Source organism: Puma concolor, chromosome A1, assembly GCF_028749965.1.
Source record: "Puma concolor isolate L17-30 chromosome A1, mPumCon1.1.hap2, whole genome shotgun sequence".
Taxonomy (NCBI): Eukaryota; Metazoa; Chordata; class Mammalia; order Carnivora; family Felidae; genus Puma; species Puma concolor.
This window is the reverse complement of record NC_141667.1, coordinates 108,875,230-108,891,344: the sequence shown is the minus strand read 5'-3', so window position 1 is coordinate 108,891,344 and position 16,115 is coordinate 108,875,230. Positions and strand designations below refer to the sequence as shown.

Here is a 16,115-nt window from a genome sequence, read left to right as displayed (position 1 = left end):
TGAGAGGGGTTTGCCACCTTTCCAGTGCCTCCACATCTTCAACAACCTGGAAGCTCCCTGAACCCTATTGTATAGTGGCTTTTATGGTGGTTTCATGATATCGATATGATCGGTAAAGTTATTGGCTATTCGCGATTAAGCCGATCTCGAGCCTTTCTCTTCAGGGAAGTTGGTTGTGGGGTTTAAAGTTCCAAACCTCTAACTGATTCTTAATCTTTCTGGTGACAAAACACTCCTGTCAGCCCTGTTACTCAGGAAACTAGGAGCTCTGTGACCAGTACTGGGGACAAAGACCAAAATATCATTCTTATTATACAACTCCATTATGCTTACCTGTCTTGTAAAAAAAATCCTAGAGACGCACTCCTTAAGGTGTTAGTCTTCCCATTTCTGGCTCTGCCTCTCTGGGTTCTTTCCATATCCCCTTAACAGACTGACCAGAGGTGGTAGACCTGTTTATCTGTCCCCTGCAAATAAATCCTTCAGGGGAACAAGCATTCTCAGATCACGGGAGCAGAATACCAACCCCACCTCTGTAGGGTGTTATGGTAACAGTGGACTCCAATGGCCGAAGAACTCACTCCCACCCTGCTTCTTGTAGGCATGCCCTGCACTTCCCTGGACCACCTCCACTGGCCTCTGGCTCACTGATGTCTCATAAAGGAGAAGTGGTCATTTCGAAAGCCTGAAGGAGGACTGTTGGCTCTTCTTGTTAAGTCTCTAATGGGAACCCCTCAGAGCCCATCTGGACACTCTGGAACACAAGAACAGGAACTTCACTGGTTAAAATGGGACGAGGACCAATTTGGCTGACGCCCTCTGTGCATTCTGCCCCCCTGGCTGCCAGTTCCCTTCCCTGCATACTTCACACACACACACACACACACACACACACACACACACACACACACACAACTAGAGCAACAACCGACTCAGGGAAATAAAGCTTTCCTTTTAGGTCATCAAGAGATCAACCTTTTCAATCAATCATCTCTCACGCTCCTGTTTGGGCTTTGATGATCTGTGTGGCCCCAGATGGTCTCAGATGGTGAGGGCCTTAAACGCACACAGGTTGGTGAGAAATCCATGTTTAGGTCCCAGCATGTGGCAATGTGCTCCACTCTGATGACACTTTTCGTTTCTAATAATAGCGCAGATGAAGTAATATTGCAACTGACGTTCCCGGGGATTTGATTGGATAAGTGCATAAACTGTGGAGGAAGAAGGGGGGGTGCTCCATGGACAGATCACATTAGTATTCCCGTCCTATCAATGTGCGGGGCAGCGCACAACGTCAGGCGGACCGATTCCCTGCGTCTGCCAGTCCCGCCACAGATTCATTTGGGATCCTCAAACAGATGAGCCCGTAGAGACGGGGGATCAAGGCGGCCTATTAGAGCCAATTGCCTGCTTCGGGGACTGCCAGCCCTTCCAGGCCTGGCAACGCGGGAGGGTGGGGAAAGACGACGGAGCGCCGCTGCGGGAAGACACTGAAGCCAGAGCGACACTCATTCCCCCCCCCCCCCCACCTTACAGCGCAGGCTTTGAAAGCTGCTCCCCCATCTGAATGGAAACTCAGAACCGCCGGGCGGCGCGTTCCTTCTCGCCCAGCGTTGCGATCCATGCCGAGGGGCAGGTAGTGCGAGTCCTCGCCAGCGCCCAGCTCCCGGGACAGGGCCGGCAATGCTGCTGAGCAGAACTTGACCGAGCCCCTTCCTCGCTGCTAGTGGAAGCGATGCTGCACGGCACAGCCAGCGCTTCCCAGGCTCTCCTTCAAGCTGAAGGTTACCCACCCGCGCAGCCAGCCCCAGCCCTGTGAGCGCCGCGCCTCGGTTCCCGGCTCCGGCTGCTTGGCGGCACGCAGGGCAACGACCGGGCCGCCCGCGCCGGGGCGCACTGCACCAGCGGCTTCGGCTTGGTGGATGTGTATGCATGAGTTCTGCACCGAATGGGCGCAAAAAGCGCCCCAGCCGGTCCACCCGCTCCTCGATCTTCCAGATCAGCAAGCCCCCGCTGCAGAGCGGGGAGTGGGAGCGCAGGGGGAGCAGCTCCGAGAGCGCCCACAAAACCCAACGAGCCCTGGACGACTGCAAGATGGTAGGTGAAAACGGGGTTGTTTTTTTTTTTTTTTTTTTGGAGAGGAGGTGGGGGTAGTCTTGTATGTTAATCGTTTGCTTGACTGCCAGCCACTCCCCCACCCTCAGCTCCTCCATGTCGATCACGTGCACATGCACTATTTTTAAATCTGCAGTCCCCAGATTCAGGGTGACAGCCGGGTCGTAATGCCCCCACAAAGAAGTGCCGCGGCAAGGGACTTAGGGTCACCGGCTGTAAGTCATGCCTCTACCTCCTCAGAGAATGGTGGATGCGAAAGACTCGGTGAACTGTCTTGCTTACCAGGGAGGGAGGGGTTGGGAAGCTGGGGGTGCTGCTTTGTGGGGAGACAGCAGCAAATAAACCCAAACCCAAACACAGCACACGGGGCGCTGCAGAGGGGACGAAGGTTCCAGCGCCCAGGCTGTGGCCGGTCTTCCCTTCAGGCTCCTGAGCCAGTGTGGTTCAGTGGCCTGGCCAGAGGTGAAGGTTTGCCTATGGCAGCCTACCTTTGGCCTTTATCCCTTCGCAAGTACACGTCCTTATCTTTGCTGTACTAAAGGGGAGCATTCTATGTAAGACTTCCCAGCATCAAACTCTAGTGACCTGGGAGTGGCATATGTTCTTGCTCTTCAGAAACTGAGTCTGAATGGGTGGGGGTGAGTAGGTCCTGAAATAGAGCTTCCACGACCAGACTTACCCATGAAAAATAAACGCGTGTCTTGGAGAAAGAGAAACTTACCATCTTAGTGCTTTGATCATTAAACAATTTGGAGGCTCCTTAGCTGGCAACTTGTGGAGTTGGCTGAGGGGTCACTGAAAGCCCACCTTTGTGTACACCGCAATAGGAAACATTCTAATGATGTTTCGTGAAAGAAATTCAATTCTTTTCCAGCTTGTCCAAGAGTTCAACACTCAAGTGGCCCTGTACCGAGAGATGGTCATCTCTATCGGGGATGTCTCTGTCAGCTGCCCCTCACTCCGGGCGGAAATGCACAAGACCAGAACCAAAGGCTGTGAAATGGCCCGCCAGGCACACCAAAAACTTGCTGCCATCTCAGGGTAGGAGACTCTTGGCATTATTTGGTAACTCATATACATGATGCATGGATGCTGACAGTAATTTACTGTGGCCAAGACCTCAGAGGTGATCTTTGCAAATGTGGGGGTTTAACCAAATCACTCTGAGATCAGAATTATTTTGAGAGCTACAGGCAAGCTATATGCCAAATTACAATCTGAAGGTTTGTGATCCTTGTATGGACATATATTGAAAGATTTGGGTATTAAGTGCTTTTTTTAAAAAAATTAACTTTCAATATGCTGTCCACATATTGGAACTTGGGGCTTAAGATTTTTTTGCCGAAAGTTTGGCTATCAAAATGAAGTTAAGTCATCATGCCTCAAGATTACTTGTCATCTGCTGCTAAACATCTACTGCACAAAAGGCCTATACAGTAGAGAGGAAATCTTTGCTAAATCCTGTATTTATGCAACTATATTTATACCATCAGATAAACTCCTATGATACCATTTAAAATAAAATCTCTAAAATAAAGTCTTGGATATAAAGTACTCTCCTCACTGTAGTGTATGAAAAGGAAGTTTTAACATAAGAAAATTAATTTAAAAATTGGGGATATTCACAAATCTACCTAAACCTAGGTTTTTTATAGGCCCCTCCCCATTATTTTTATTTTTATCACACTTACAGATTCCCAAGCCTACTTTAGGTGGTAATAGAGTGAAAGCTTCTCTTCTGAGACACCATTTACTTCTTCCTGATCTCTCAGTATCAGGAAAGAAGTTAGTCATGGATTTTTGTCAACAGTTACTATTTTCAAATAAGAGCGCAGGGCATGGAAACACAGAAATCCTTACACTAATACATTAATTTAAGTGCTTGATTTCATCTGGCTATAGCCTTTATCTGCTTATCTGTGTATGTCTATCACGCTCAAAGTTTAAGTCAGACTAACCTGATAATGTTGCAGATTGATCACATGTAGGAATTGTATCTAATTTACTTATTTGAAAGAATCATTCTTTGCCATCTTTAACGTAAGTAATATGTATAATACCCATAATATGTATAGTGACTATTATTGGTATATACAGATTAGAAAACCATACGTTGCCTTTCTTAATAATTACATTTAACAAGTGGCATTTCTATCATGAAGAAAGATACACTATCTAATGTCCTTGAAGTGAGAGATAAAGTATGCCACGAATCTATTTTATTTAGTAGAAATACTGAGAAGCCTTAGCCTTTTCTGTTTAACTGTTATACTATGAGTAACAGGAAGTGAATCTGGGATTCCATAAAGGAGATGGAAGGGAATTCAGTGTTTAAGGAATTGGGGGAAGAAATGCGGGTGTGACAAATCCCAGAGATGAAAGGAGGAAAAACAATCAGAAACACAAAGGGGAATAGTGGTGGAATAAAAACTGTAGAGAAACCATGATTCAGAAGGGCGAATGGGTTTGGAACAGGAAATTTTATGCTCAGAGCTAAAGAGTAGCATCTTTGTAAACTGTGTGTCCAAGAGTAGCCAATGGGATTATATTCATGACCTCTTTAAGTTCCAATTCAAATGGGGAGAAACAAACAAGGAGTTCAGTTTAGTCTGTTTTACTAAACACATGAAGTTCAGACTCTTCCAAAGTTTCAGGAAAGAAGGAGTCTGAAATTCCTGACTCAAAGTTGAGTTTGGAGGATGTGAGATGGATTTTACATACTCAGAAGTTGAGAGCCCTTTGCTACTTACTTTTATCTATCTGAGGGTTGATGTTATTGAGAGCAGTTTTTTTTGTTTTTTTTTTTAAGATTTAGTGGGAAAATATGGTGTTCTTAGAGCCTTGAAGAGGTAAGGCCAACTCTGTAGAATGTTCTCAGATACAATTTGAAACATTTTCCTCTTTAAAATAATAAATACAATTTAACCTTTTTCTAAAACATGACAGGGGCACCTGGGTGGCGCGGTCGGTTAAGCGTCCGACTTCAGCCAGGTCACGATCTCGTGGTCCGTGAGTTCGAGCCCCGTGTCAGGCTCTGGGCTGATGGCTCAGAGCCTGGAGCCTGTTTCCGATTCTGTGTCTCCCTCTCTCTCTGCCCCACCCCCGTTCATGCTCTGTCTCTCTCTGTCCCAAAAATAAATAAAAACGTTGAAAAAAAAATTTTTTTTTTAAATAAAAATAAAAAAAAAATAAAACATGACAGAAATATAATTGAAGGAAATCCCTTTAGCTTCTCACCATTTGGGTTTCATTAATGAAGGATATGATTCCCCTTGGTGGTATTCCATTCCTGATACTGCTAGGTATGTGGGCTCTCATATCAAACTTGATGTGAAAGCTGGTAGCAAGACTGTAGCATTCACTTTAAAATTTGAAGCAGGGTTAAGAAAAGCAAAGGTTCCCAGGGACTGTAAAGGCCAAGACTGGATTTCTTGAGTACCCATCATTTTCCAGGACAATCCAGTTAATTCATAGAATAATCCTCTGAGGGAGGGATTAATATCCTTATTTTGCAAGTGAGTCTCAGAAAGGTTAAGGAACTTGCCCGAATCCACACAACTAAGAAGTGGTATGACTTTGATTCGGCCCCACGTTGCTTGCTTCTGAAATCCATCATCCTTCCTCTACATATTGCTGCCATTTTAAAAGGTATTACGTAAGGTGTGCCTGGATGGCTCAGTTTGTTAAGCGTCCGACTTCAGCTCAGGTCATGTTGCCTGGCCTTTGACGGTTTGTGAGTTCGAGTCCAACAGCGGGCTCTGTGCTGACAGCTCAGAGCCTGGAGCCTGCTTCAGATTCTGTGTCTCCCTCTCCCTTTGCCCCACCCCCTCTCATGTTTGCTGGCGCTCTCTCTCTCTCTCTCTCTCAAAAGTAAATTTAAAAAAACACACACACATTAAAAAGGTATTATGTGAATAGGAGTGAAATACTAAAACACGCTAACATACGGATGAGCCACAAAAAGAGTATGCTAAATCAATGACACCGGTCACAAAATGCCACAGATCCTTGATTCCTTTCATATGAAATGCTCAGAAAAAGCACATCTATAAGCATCAGCAAGTAGACCAGTGGTTGCCTAGATCTGGCCACAGGGAGTTTCTGCATATGAGTTTGAGGTAACTTTTTGGAGTGATCAAAGTGCTCCCAAATTGAATTCGGTGATGACTGTACAGCTATGTATTTACTAAAAGTCATTCAATTGCGCACTTAAAATGAGTGAAGTTTATGCTGTGTAAAATAGAGCTCGATAAGTGCCTTTTAAAAAGGTATGATCACCATCACTATGAATATCATTTGCCTTTGACTGCCCTCATTCTTTTCTACATACCTGGTTTTTAGCAAAAGGGGTATGAACTGAACGGACAGGGAAACAGAAAACTTAGCTCTCCATGCATGTGTCAAGATGCCTGCCTCACAGCTCTCACCCAAGCACCAAAGCTTTGCTCTGAGTAGGAACACGAGTGCTGCAAAGGCAGAACTTGAAGGAGTAAGTGAATCCACTCATTTCTCTTTTTTTTAATGTTTATTTTTGAGGAAGGGGGTGGGGGGAGAGAATGAGCAGGGGAGGGGCAGAGAGAGGGAGACCCAGAGTCTGAAGCAGGCTCCAGGCTCTGAGCTGTCAGCACAGAGCCCCACACAAGGCTCCAACTCCCCAACTGTGAGATCATGACCTGAGCCGAAGTCAGAGGCTTAACTAACTGAGCCACCCAAGTGCCCGTTAAAAAAATTTTTTTCAATGTTCATTTCAATGTTCAATGTTCTATTTTTAAGAGACAGAGCACAAGCCAGGGAGGGGCAGTAAAGGGTGGCGGGGGGGGGGGGGGGCACAGAATCTGAAGCAGGCTCCAGGCTCTAAGCTGTCAGTACAGAGCCCGACACAAGGCTCAAACTCATGCACCATGAGATCATGACCTGAGCTGAAGTCCAACGCTTAACCAACTGAGCCACCCAGGTGCCCCCAATTCACTCACTCCTTAGCAGCAAAGACCACTCCTTTCCTGTTTATGCCCTGGCTTCGGGGCCAGAGGAAGGAGACCGAGTTGGAGGTAGACAAGGTAAAAAGAGGATGAAGCAAGATAAAAGAAGAAGAAAATAAAAACCCCTTTCATCCCTGACTGAGAAAACTCCCACTGTATTTCTCACTAGCTGGCCCTGGGTAAGAAGGCCATGTTCACAGACACAGTCAAAACATTTTCTCAGATTGTGTCTAGATCAGCAAAAGTTGCGGCACAGCAACTGAGGTCTTCTGGCCAGAAGCCAGCCAGGTGAGTCCTGGGTCTCCTCTGCCTGCACTGACTTATGACAGTTGCTGTCCCTTGAGGGTGCTGATTTTCTCCTTTGTATTAAAGCTAAGGGGCCTCAAAGATGACTTTGCTGCCGTGGTCCCCAAATCTGTTTTAGCAGCAGAATCTTCCTTCAGTCTGAATGTGGAAAGTCAGATTTGTAAGGCAGGTCAAAAGTGGCATTGCTGTGCCCTGCTTGGTATTTGTGTGTGTGTGTATGTGTGTGTGTATGTGTGTGTGTGTGCAGTTCACACATCAGAGGCAGGTGTCTGTCGAGCCAGGTGTCCTTGGACTTCCTTCCCAAAATGACTTCTGAGACACGGCTAAAGAATCCCTAGGGCTTCATGGCACAGAACATACTGATTCAGCACAATTTCCTCGTTTTGTCTTTTAATATTTAGAGGATTTCAAGTGACTTTACAGGCAACCGGGTTGAGTATGCGAGAAGAGTTAGCATTCAGGCAGACCAGGATGGAGTACCATCTTCTGTAACCTGGATGGCATTACTTCACTGTCTGAATCTCAATGCCCTTCTCTGTAAACTACCTGTGATGCTCACCGTGCAGTAGTTGAGAGGATTTGGGGGGGCCAAGGATGTGACTCCCCAGCCTGTAGAGGACGCTGTGTCAGTCCAAGGCTGCTCTAAGCCTGGAAACCATGGCTATGGCTCCCTAGTCTGGTGTCTATTCTATCAAACACACCACATCTCGAGAATGAAAGGAGCACAGCACGCAGGCTAGAAACAACCCGGAGGAGCCGACGGTCTCCAGGAGACCCTAAGAGATAATGCTGTGGCTGGTGGGCTAAGGGTTGGGAATCCTTTTCCGGCACTGTTTTTATGGCGCCTGTGTCTCACTTCATCTCCTTCTCACCACTACCTTCTGTTACTGGCTGCTGACAGAGTGAAAGTGAGGTTTAAGTAGGAAAATGTGCGAGGCAGTATCGTGTGATGGCAAAGAGCTTTGATTCGACATCAGATTAGACTGGGATAAAGTCCTAGCTTTAGCACTTACAAGTAATGTGTGCGGATGGATATGCAAATTGCCTCCCAGGGTGATAGATGTCAGGCTGGCACGTCCGCCGGTGTCACTACACCGACTTTGGAGCTCCACGGCCTGTGTTCAAATCTCAGCCCTGCCTTTTACAGATAGTGTAACTACCTGATGAAGGTAGATAACTGTCCTTCTCTGCCTCAGTTTCCTCATCAGCAAAATGGGTTTATAAATAATGGGACTGAATCAGATGACACCCTAAGGACTGAGTAAGTGACCATACATCAAGCACTCACAAGGCTGAGTAGCATGTAGTAATGCTATTATGAAATTCAGATTCGTGTGAGTATAATTATTAATAAGACATTCAAAATTCAGGTTATGATACACCTACATGAAAAATAAATTTATTCATCAAATATTTTTCAAATCATTATTTCGGTTGAAATACATTTTTGTGGCCCTTAGTTCCTTTCATTATGTTTGGGGGAATTTTCCAGGTCGAGGCTTCCCAGAATGCTATCAAAAGCCTTCTTCTTTAATACCTTAACAACAATACGGATAGGTGAGGGTTTAAAAGCACTTAAGTTTAGAAATATTTTCTTTGTAGGGGGGTAACCTCAGTGGCTCAATCGGTTAAGCTCCGACTTCAGCTCAGGTCATGATCTCACGGTTTCCTGAGTTAGCCCCCACATCGGGGGCTCAGAGCCTGGAGCCTGCTTTGGATTCTGTGTCTCCTTCTCTCTCTGTTCCTCCCCTGCTCATTCTCTCTCTCTCCCCCTCCCTCCCTCCCTCTCTCTCTCTCCCCCTCAAAAATAAACAAACAATAAAAATTTTTTTTAATGTTTTCTTTGTATGAATCAAACTGTATTCCTCATAAACGATGTAATATTTACAAAATCTTTTGGCCTAGCTCTGGCAAAAGGCTGTGAGACATTGGACAAGTCTGTTAAATTCTCTGTACACCTCATTGAGAGGGCTGCATTGAATGACTTCTGAGTCCTGGTTTCATCATTCCAGTGTTCTGCGTTAATTCACTCAGAATCACAGACTTTGTTTATAGAACTAAGCTATAAAACAAAAAACAAACAAAAGCATCATGCATGAAGTTTGATGATTGAATTCGAGAGAGAATTTATTGAGATGTGAACATATGATCACAAGAAGAATCTTAGTTTCCTAATGGCTTCTGAGAATGATATAATCACTGTCCTAGAGATTCGTACCTAGATTTCAGATTTCTCCCTCCAGCAATTAGTTTCCTGCTCCCTAGTTTTCTCTCCTTTTCTCCTCCCATCTCTCCTCATGTTCTTTTTTCCCTTTTTTTAGTCTGTTTTCGTTTTGTTTGACCATTTGACTTTTCGGCTCCATTTTTCCCAGTCCCCCCTTCGAGCTGGTTCTTGTCTGTTCTCTGTTCCATTTGCTAGGAAGTTGGGAGGGCGGGGAAAGGGAGAATACAGATTCACAGCTCCATCAGTAACGCTTCGCTCCCACACTGGGGCTGAGACAGCAGCCAGTACGTGGGGTGGGAGAGTATGGAAATGCATGGAGGCAGCCCTCACAGCTTTCTTAATCCACATGATGGAGGAGGTCTTATTAGTACAAGAGGCCTGGTTGGCAGCCATTCCAAGCCACCCACTCTGCCCTGTATGTTCCCTTTCTACTACAGGTGTTTTTGCTTTCAAAATTTTAACCCTCACTGGTCAAATCATGAAAGGGGATTATGTGTGCCCCAAAAGAATACGCCAGCCATCAAAGGGAAGGAAGGGAGAACAATTCTGAATTAGTCTGTGCTAGGGCTATAGTAGCAAAATGCCACACACTGGGTAGATTAAACCTCAGATTTGGAGGCTAGATATCCAAGATCAAGGTACAGAGAGGCTTGGCTCCTTCTGAGGACTGGGAGGAAGAATCTGTTCCTCTCTTCCAGTTTCTGGTGATTTGCTGGCAATGCTGGTTGTTCCTTGGTGTGTTGAAGCATCTGTCTTTGTCTTCAGTGTCCTTCTCCCTGTGTGTGTCTGTGTCCACATTTTGTCTTTTTTAAGGAAACCAGTCACACCGGATTAGGGGCCTACCCTACTCAGCACGGCCTCATGCTAATGTAACTAATTCTATTTGCAATGATCTATTTCCAAATAAGATCTCATTCTGAAGTAGTGAGAGTTAGGATTTCAACAGAAGAATTTGGGGCTGAGGAGGCATAAATTAACCCAGCAGATTCCCTTGACCCATCTGTAGGAATTCTCTTCACACTTTGGGTTGTTGGGCCCAGTGGGAATGGAGGTAGAGTTTTGCCCAGCACTTGGTACATTCTCTCAACACTTCCCCACCACAGACCTCCCCGTGCCCAGTGCTTTATCATTAGACCTTAGCTGATATTAGGGGTGGGGTTTGTGACCATGGAGAAGAATGCTTTCTATATGAAATGGATGTGATCACAAAGGTCCTGAATCCCTGGTGTGGCTAGCACTTGGCAGTGACTAATTTAACTACTAATGTGTCAACATGGAACACACAAAGGTGGTACAAAAATCCAGCCGCAGGAGAGGGTGTTTGGGTGGGGATAGAGGAAGCACGTGACGGTCCACATACAAAGTGTTCACCTTCTCTGGTCTTCACGGCTAGAACTGGCCAGGCACTGTTCCCTCAGCGGTACTAACACTATTGCTTAAGGACCGGAGGCGTACTCTGGAAACAAGTGACATAGTAATGACTCACATCAACTTAAAGAACCATGCTATTATCAGTGACAAGATGACAGGTGGCATGGAATCTAGACAAGGGCTCTCCCGTGGCCTGTTGAAGTTAGCCTTTTTATGCTTGGAAAAGATAGCAGTCTAATGACCTTCACCCAGTTAGAGCCTTCTTAACAGATGTGTCGATTAGAGAGAAAACGAAATCTAAAATGAACTTGAGGAAAATTTGTTGTCACTTTATTATTTATATGGGGAGGTGCAAGAGAGCACGGCCGTGTTTCATGCATGCTTGCACCCTGGGAAACATGTCAGTGAGGATACATCTGTTTTGTTTGTTCATTGACTTTACGCGGCATTGTAAAATCTATTCTGACAAAGACCTAGGTGAAGAATTGATCAGTCCGATTAGCTGATTTTTTATGATTTATCTATTACTTTGGACCATTATTTTTTTTTCTAACTGTGAAACCAGTATGTTGTTTTTAAACAACAGAAGACTTTAAAATAAAGCACACTGACGACTGATTTCTGAGGTATAGGTGTTCATTATTACAGAAGGTCAGCAGGCAGTGTGTATTTTAGAACTGCTCCAAGTAATTACGTTTAATGAAAGTTGTTTGATAAAATATTGCCCTGACGTCTGTCTGCTTGGACACTGAATAGTTAAATAATGATTTTCCATTAAGATCACCTTTAAAAATCACTCTTGATATTTTTAGCCCTTGAAGGGTTAGTTACAACTCCTCTAAAAAGCTGTCTACATATAGCACAGCTCGAGAGCAGTAACTATATTCATTTATTTCCTCTGCTCTACAAGACGTGACTTTAAAAAAAGGAAAAACCACATGAATAACACTTAATTGCTTGTCTCTATACATATATGCACCTATGTATATTGCTGGTCTATATGTATACGTATATTTATATATAAACAAATATATTGCTGGTCTATATGTATACGTGTATTTATATATAAACAAATACTAAAATTTGTGAAGTAGACTCTTGTTAGCATAAAGTGTCTGAGCCTTTAAACAAAAGAGCTGATTCCGGTTAACAAAAATCAGTATGTGCAGCTATAAGTAAACTCCTCGTCTATATGGATTTAATGGAGTTTGAGCAAAAGGGTCAAATACATACTAACCCAGAAGTCAAACCCCTAGTGTATTCTTCAGTCCCCAATTAAGTCAGTTCATAATAAGCCCCCCTCACCCTTATTTTCAGCACCAATTCTCTCTCTCTCTTCCTCCCCATTTCTGAGGTTACCCTCTTAGTTCACAGTTGGTACCCCCAGGCCATCAATCACAACACTATCTCTCAGTTGGTCCCCTCACTATCAGTCTCTCACCTCTTCTTTGCAATTTACTCACTGGTTCTAGGCTAATCTGCCTATAATTTTCCTCTGATCTTGCCACTTCTTTGATTTAAAACTTCAAGCCAATACCCATTTCCTAAAGCAGTGTTTCTTCAAATGTGATCTCTGGATTCCCAGTCTCAGAATCATCTGGTTTGCCTTCAGACCCAAAGAACCAAAATGTCTGAGGAGCAAGACGTGGAAATTCAAATTTTTAACAAGCACCACCCCATCTCCCAAGAGATTCTTGAACATGCCAAATACGAGGCCTGTCGGCCTGAAGCAGTGATTCTCAACTTGGCCTGCACACTGGAATCACCTGGGAAGCTTTAAAAAATTGCTGGTGCTTGAATTTCATCCCTAGAGTTTTTGATTTAAACTATCTGGGATGCAGCCTGGGCATTCGGATATTTTTTAAAGCTCCCCAAGTGAGCATATGTATCAAAATGGCTTACGTTTGGCTACATTTAACAAAAAATTCAAAGAAGTAGTTGTTTGAAGATACCAGGGTTTATTCTCACACAGAAAAGGAGCCCTAGAATGGAATTTAGAACATGGAATCACTGTTCTGTTGCCCCTTCTTAGCATATGGCTTCCACCCTCAACCTGACTTGATGATGCAAGATTATGACAGGAGCTCCAGCCATCAGTCCAGAATAGAGGATGAACGGGGGAAAGGCTATGCTTCCCAGAGGGGTCAGCTCTTTCTAAGTAAACCCAAACAAAACTTCTAGAACTGCAGCACGTAGTCATACCTAACTGCAGAGGAGACTAGGAAGTGTATTCTTCTCTGACACCTTAACTAGAAGGGAAAGGAGGAGAATGGATAATGGCCAACAACCAACCATCTCAGTCATAGCACCCAACCTGTATTCCTGGACTCTTCTTTTACTGTCTGACTCTTTACTTACTCAAACTCATCTACTTCTTATTCCCTAACAGTGTGTAAAGGATGGTCCTCTCCTATTAGTCCACATCTACGGGTTCTCTCTATAAAAGCCTACCTTTTAACCATTAAAAAAAAATCATTTAGCCTCCTGAATGTCGAGGTCTTACGTGCAGTCTCATTACAGCCTACGTGCTCCTCACACAGAAATCCACAACAGACAGAAGAGTCCCAAAGGGATTAACAAGATTTGGCCACTTTTAAATAGACCCATGGAAAAGATAAGAGGTGCAGGAACCTCTTGGGAAAGCAGGAAGTTAAGCAAGGTACGTTTGAGTATAGTTTTCATAAGACAGGAGTATAGTTTGAGTACAGTTTCCACAAGACAGGAAGTGAAATGAGACAGAGTCTACAAGGAGTGTAGGCAATGGCACTCAAGAAAACCTGGGTGGCTCAGTCGATTAAGCATCCAACTTCACCTCAGGTCATGGTCTCACTTGCTCTCTCTTATTCTTTCAAAATAAATAAATAATTAATTAATTAATTAAAAAAGAAATCATTTAGAATACATCTACCTGAGATTCAGTGATGCTCTTTTTGGAACAATTTCCTTTAATAAATCAAAGAAAGAATTTCATCAAGGAGTTAAAATCTGATGAACTATTAAGAATAAAAGGTAGAAAGGCAGCATTTTCTGGATATAGGGATAAGCTGTAAAATGACCTATGATCTAGATTATAATAAAGTCATTAAGAAAAATTGAACTTGAAAATCATGTCATATAAACCATGTTATACAGCAGTTAGGTCATAAAATGCATTTAACCCATAACTTCCAAAATTATAAACCTATGCAACATATGATGGCATATTCTTTGGGGAAATATATTCATTTGTAACTCTGGAAGTATCCTCCCTTTCTGGACAACTATTTATAGAGCATCCACCATATGCCACGTGCTTTTCTAGGTGCTGGAGATAGAGCAGTTCTGAACAAAATAAAGAAGGTTCCCGCCTTCATGGTAAGGATGATCAAGAAATGCTGTGGGTCTGAATGTTTGTGACTCTGCACCACTCCTACGTTGAAATCTGAATGTCCAAAGTTATAGTACCAGTAGGTAGGGCCTTTGGGTAGAGCTTCAGTTATGAGGTTGAAGCCTTCATGAATGGGATTAGTGCCTTTATAAAAGGGGCTCCAAAAAGATCCCTAGCCCCTTCTACCATGTGAGGACACAGTGAGAAAGCACCAGCTAGGAACCAAGAAGAGAGCCCAGGAAGAGAGCCCAAACATGACGATGCTGGCACCTTGGTCTTAGACAGCCCACCCTCCAGACCAATGAGCAATACATTTCTGTTGTTGTAAGCCACCCAGTTAATGGTGTTTTGTTATAGCAGCCTGAATGTATTGAGAAAAAACAAAACAGGAAGAAGAAAGTACAACTGAGAGATTGACAAATGCAATGAAGGAAATAGAGTGATACAATTAAAGAATGATGGATGCAAGGTAGGGAGTTATTTTCAGATAGGGTTTTCAGAAAGGTCCCTCTGGAATGTGACATGTTAACTTGGTATCTGATCTTGAGAAGGGGCCAGTCATGTGATGATCCGTGAGAAAAGCACTTTAGCCAGAGGCAAGAGCAAGTGTAAAGGTCCAAAGAAAAAGTGACGTTGTCATGTCTGAGGGGAAAAAAAGAAAACTAGATTATCAGTTTGGAATTGTCTTCAGCTGCAAGTAACATAGACCAGATTTCAGTGACTTAAACAGAGAAGAGTTTCTTTTCTCTCACAATTAAAAACTCAGGGGTAGGGGATAGGAAGCATTGGTTCATGATCCAAAGATATCAGATATGAGATATGAGATTTGCTGGAATACTTCAGGCCTTTTCCTCAAGGTGCCAAGAATCCTGCTTAGCTCTAGAAGCTGTGTCTATGTTCCCAGGAGGGAAGAAAAGGCAAACACATGGGACAATTAAGTGCATCCCTTTCAGAAGCCTCATACAGCAACTTCTATGAACATAATTTTGTCCAAGATCGTGTCATGTGGATCTCTCAACCGCAAGTTTCATGATTTCATTTGCATACATCTCTCGCCATACTAACTGTCCAGTGAGGACAAAAGTTTCCCAATCTGTAAGCCAAAGTGATGCTTCCTGAGGCCCAGGACAGGATCTTTAGCAAGACTGGGGAAGGGTAGGGAGCTTGGACATGAGACGTGGGGAAAGAGCTACAGTGGGGAAAAAGAAGTAGGAGGAGATCCCTGAACATCTACCCACTCTTTTCTGCCCATTTTCTTATTGGGGTGTTCATCGAACTCTGAACTACATACTTGAAGCAGGCACTATGCTAGGTTCTGGAAATGTCAAAATAAATAAAACACAGCCTCTGCCCTTGTGGAACTTATGCGCTAGCATCTGTGTAGAGACAGACATGTAAACAAATTATTGCAGAACAGGGTCATCGATGCTGTGATAGAAATATGCAGATGATACAGGAGAGGCAGAAAGGACACAGCTATTAGCTCTGCTTGAGTGGGAGTACCCAAGAAACAAGACTTCATAAAGGGATGGTAGCACTTTGACCAAACTTTGAAGAACAAGTAATGAGTAAATGAGTAAATGCTCCTGTCTTGAACCGAGGGACAATAGAAATAGCAATGTCAATGTGCTGTACCCTTTGCACATATCACTTCATGAGTACATGAGTTCATCTGAATATTTACTTAGAACCCAGTGAGATGTTTCTCAATGTTTATTTATTTTTGAGAGAGCGCACGTGAGCTGGGGGGAAG

General features: G+C 43.9%; 1 protein-coding gene across 1 annotated transcript in view; it reads left to right on the top strand.

Moving 5' to 3' along the window:
- The first annotated feature begins 1,264 nt into the window (after positions 1 to 1,264).
- The window catches only part of RGS7BP (regulator of G protein signaling 7 binding protein), a 105,897-nt gene continuing 91,046 nt past the window's right edge, over positions 1,265 to 16,115 (top strand). Inside the window, exons 1-2 of the mRNA XM_086700064.1 lie at positions 1,265 to 2,097; positions 2,990 to 3,156. Of these exons, the coding sequence (XP_086556190.1) occupies positions 1,933 to 2,097; positions 2,990 to 3,156 (332 nt within the window). The 5' untranslated portion in view covers positions 1,265 to 1,932. The remainder of the gene's footprint in view (positions 2,098 to 2,989; positions 3,157 to 16,115) is intronic.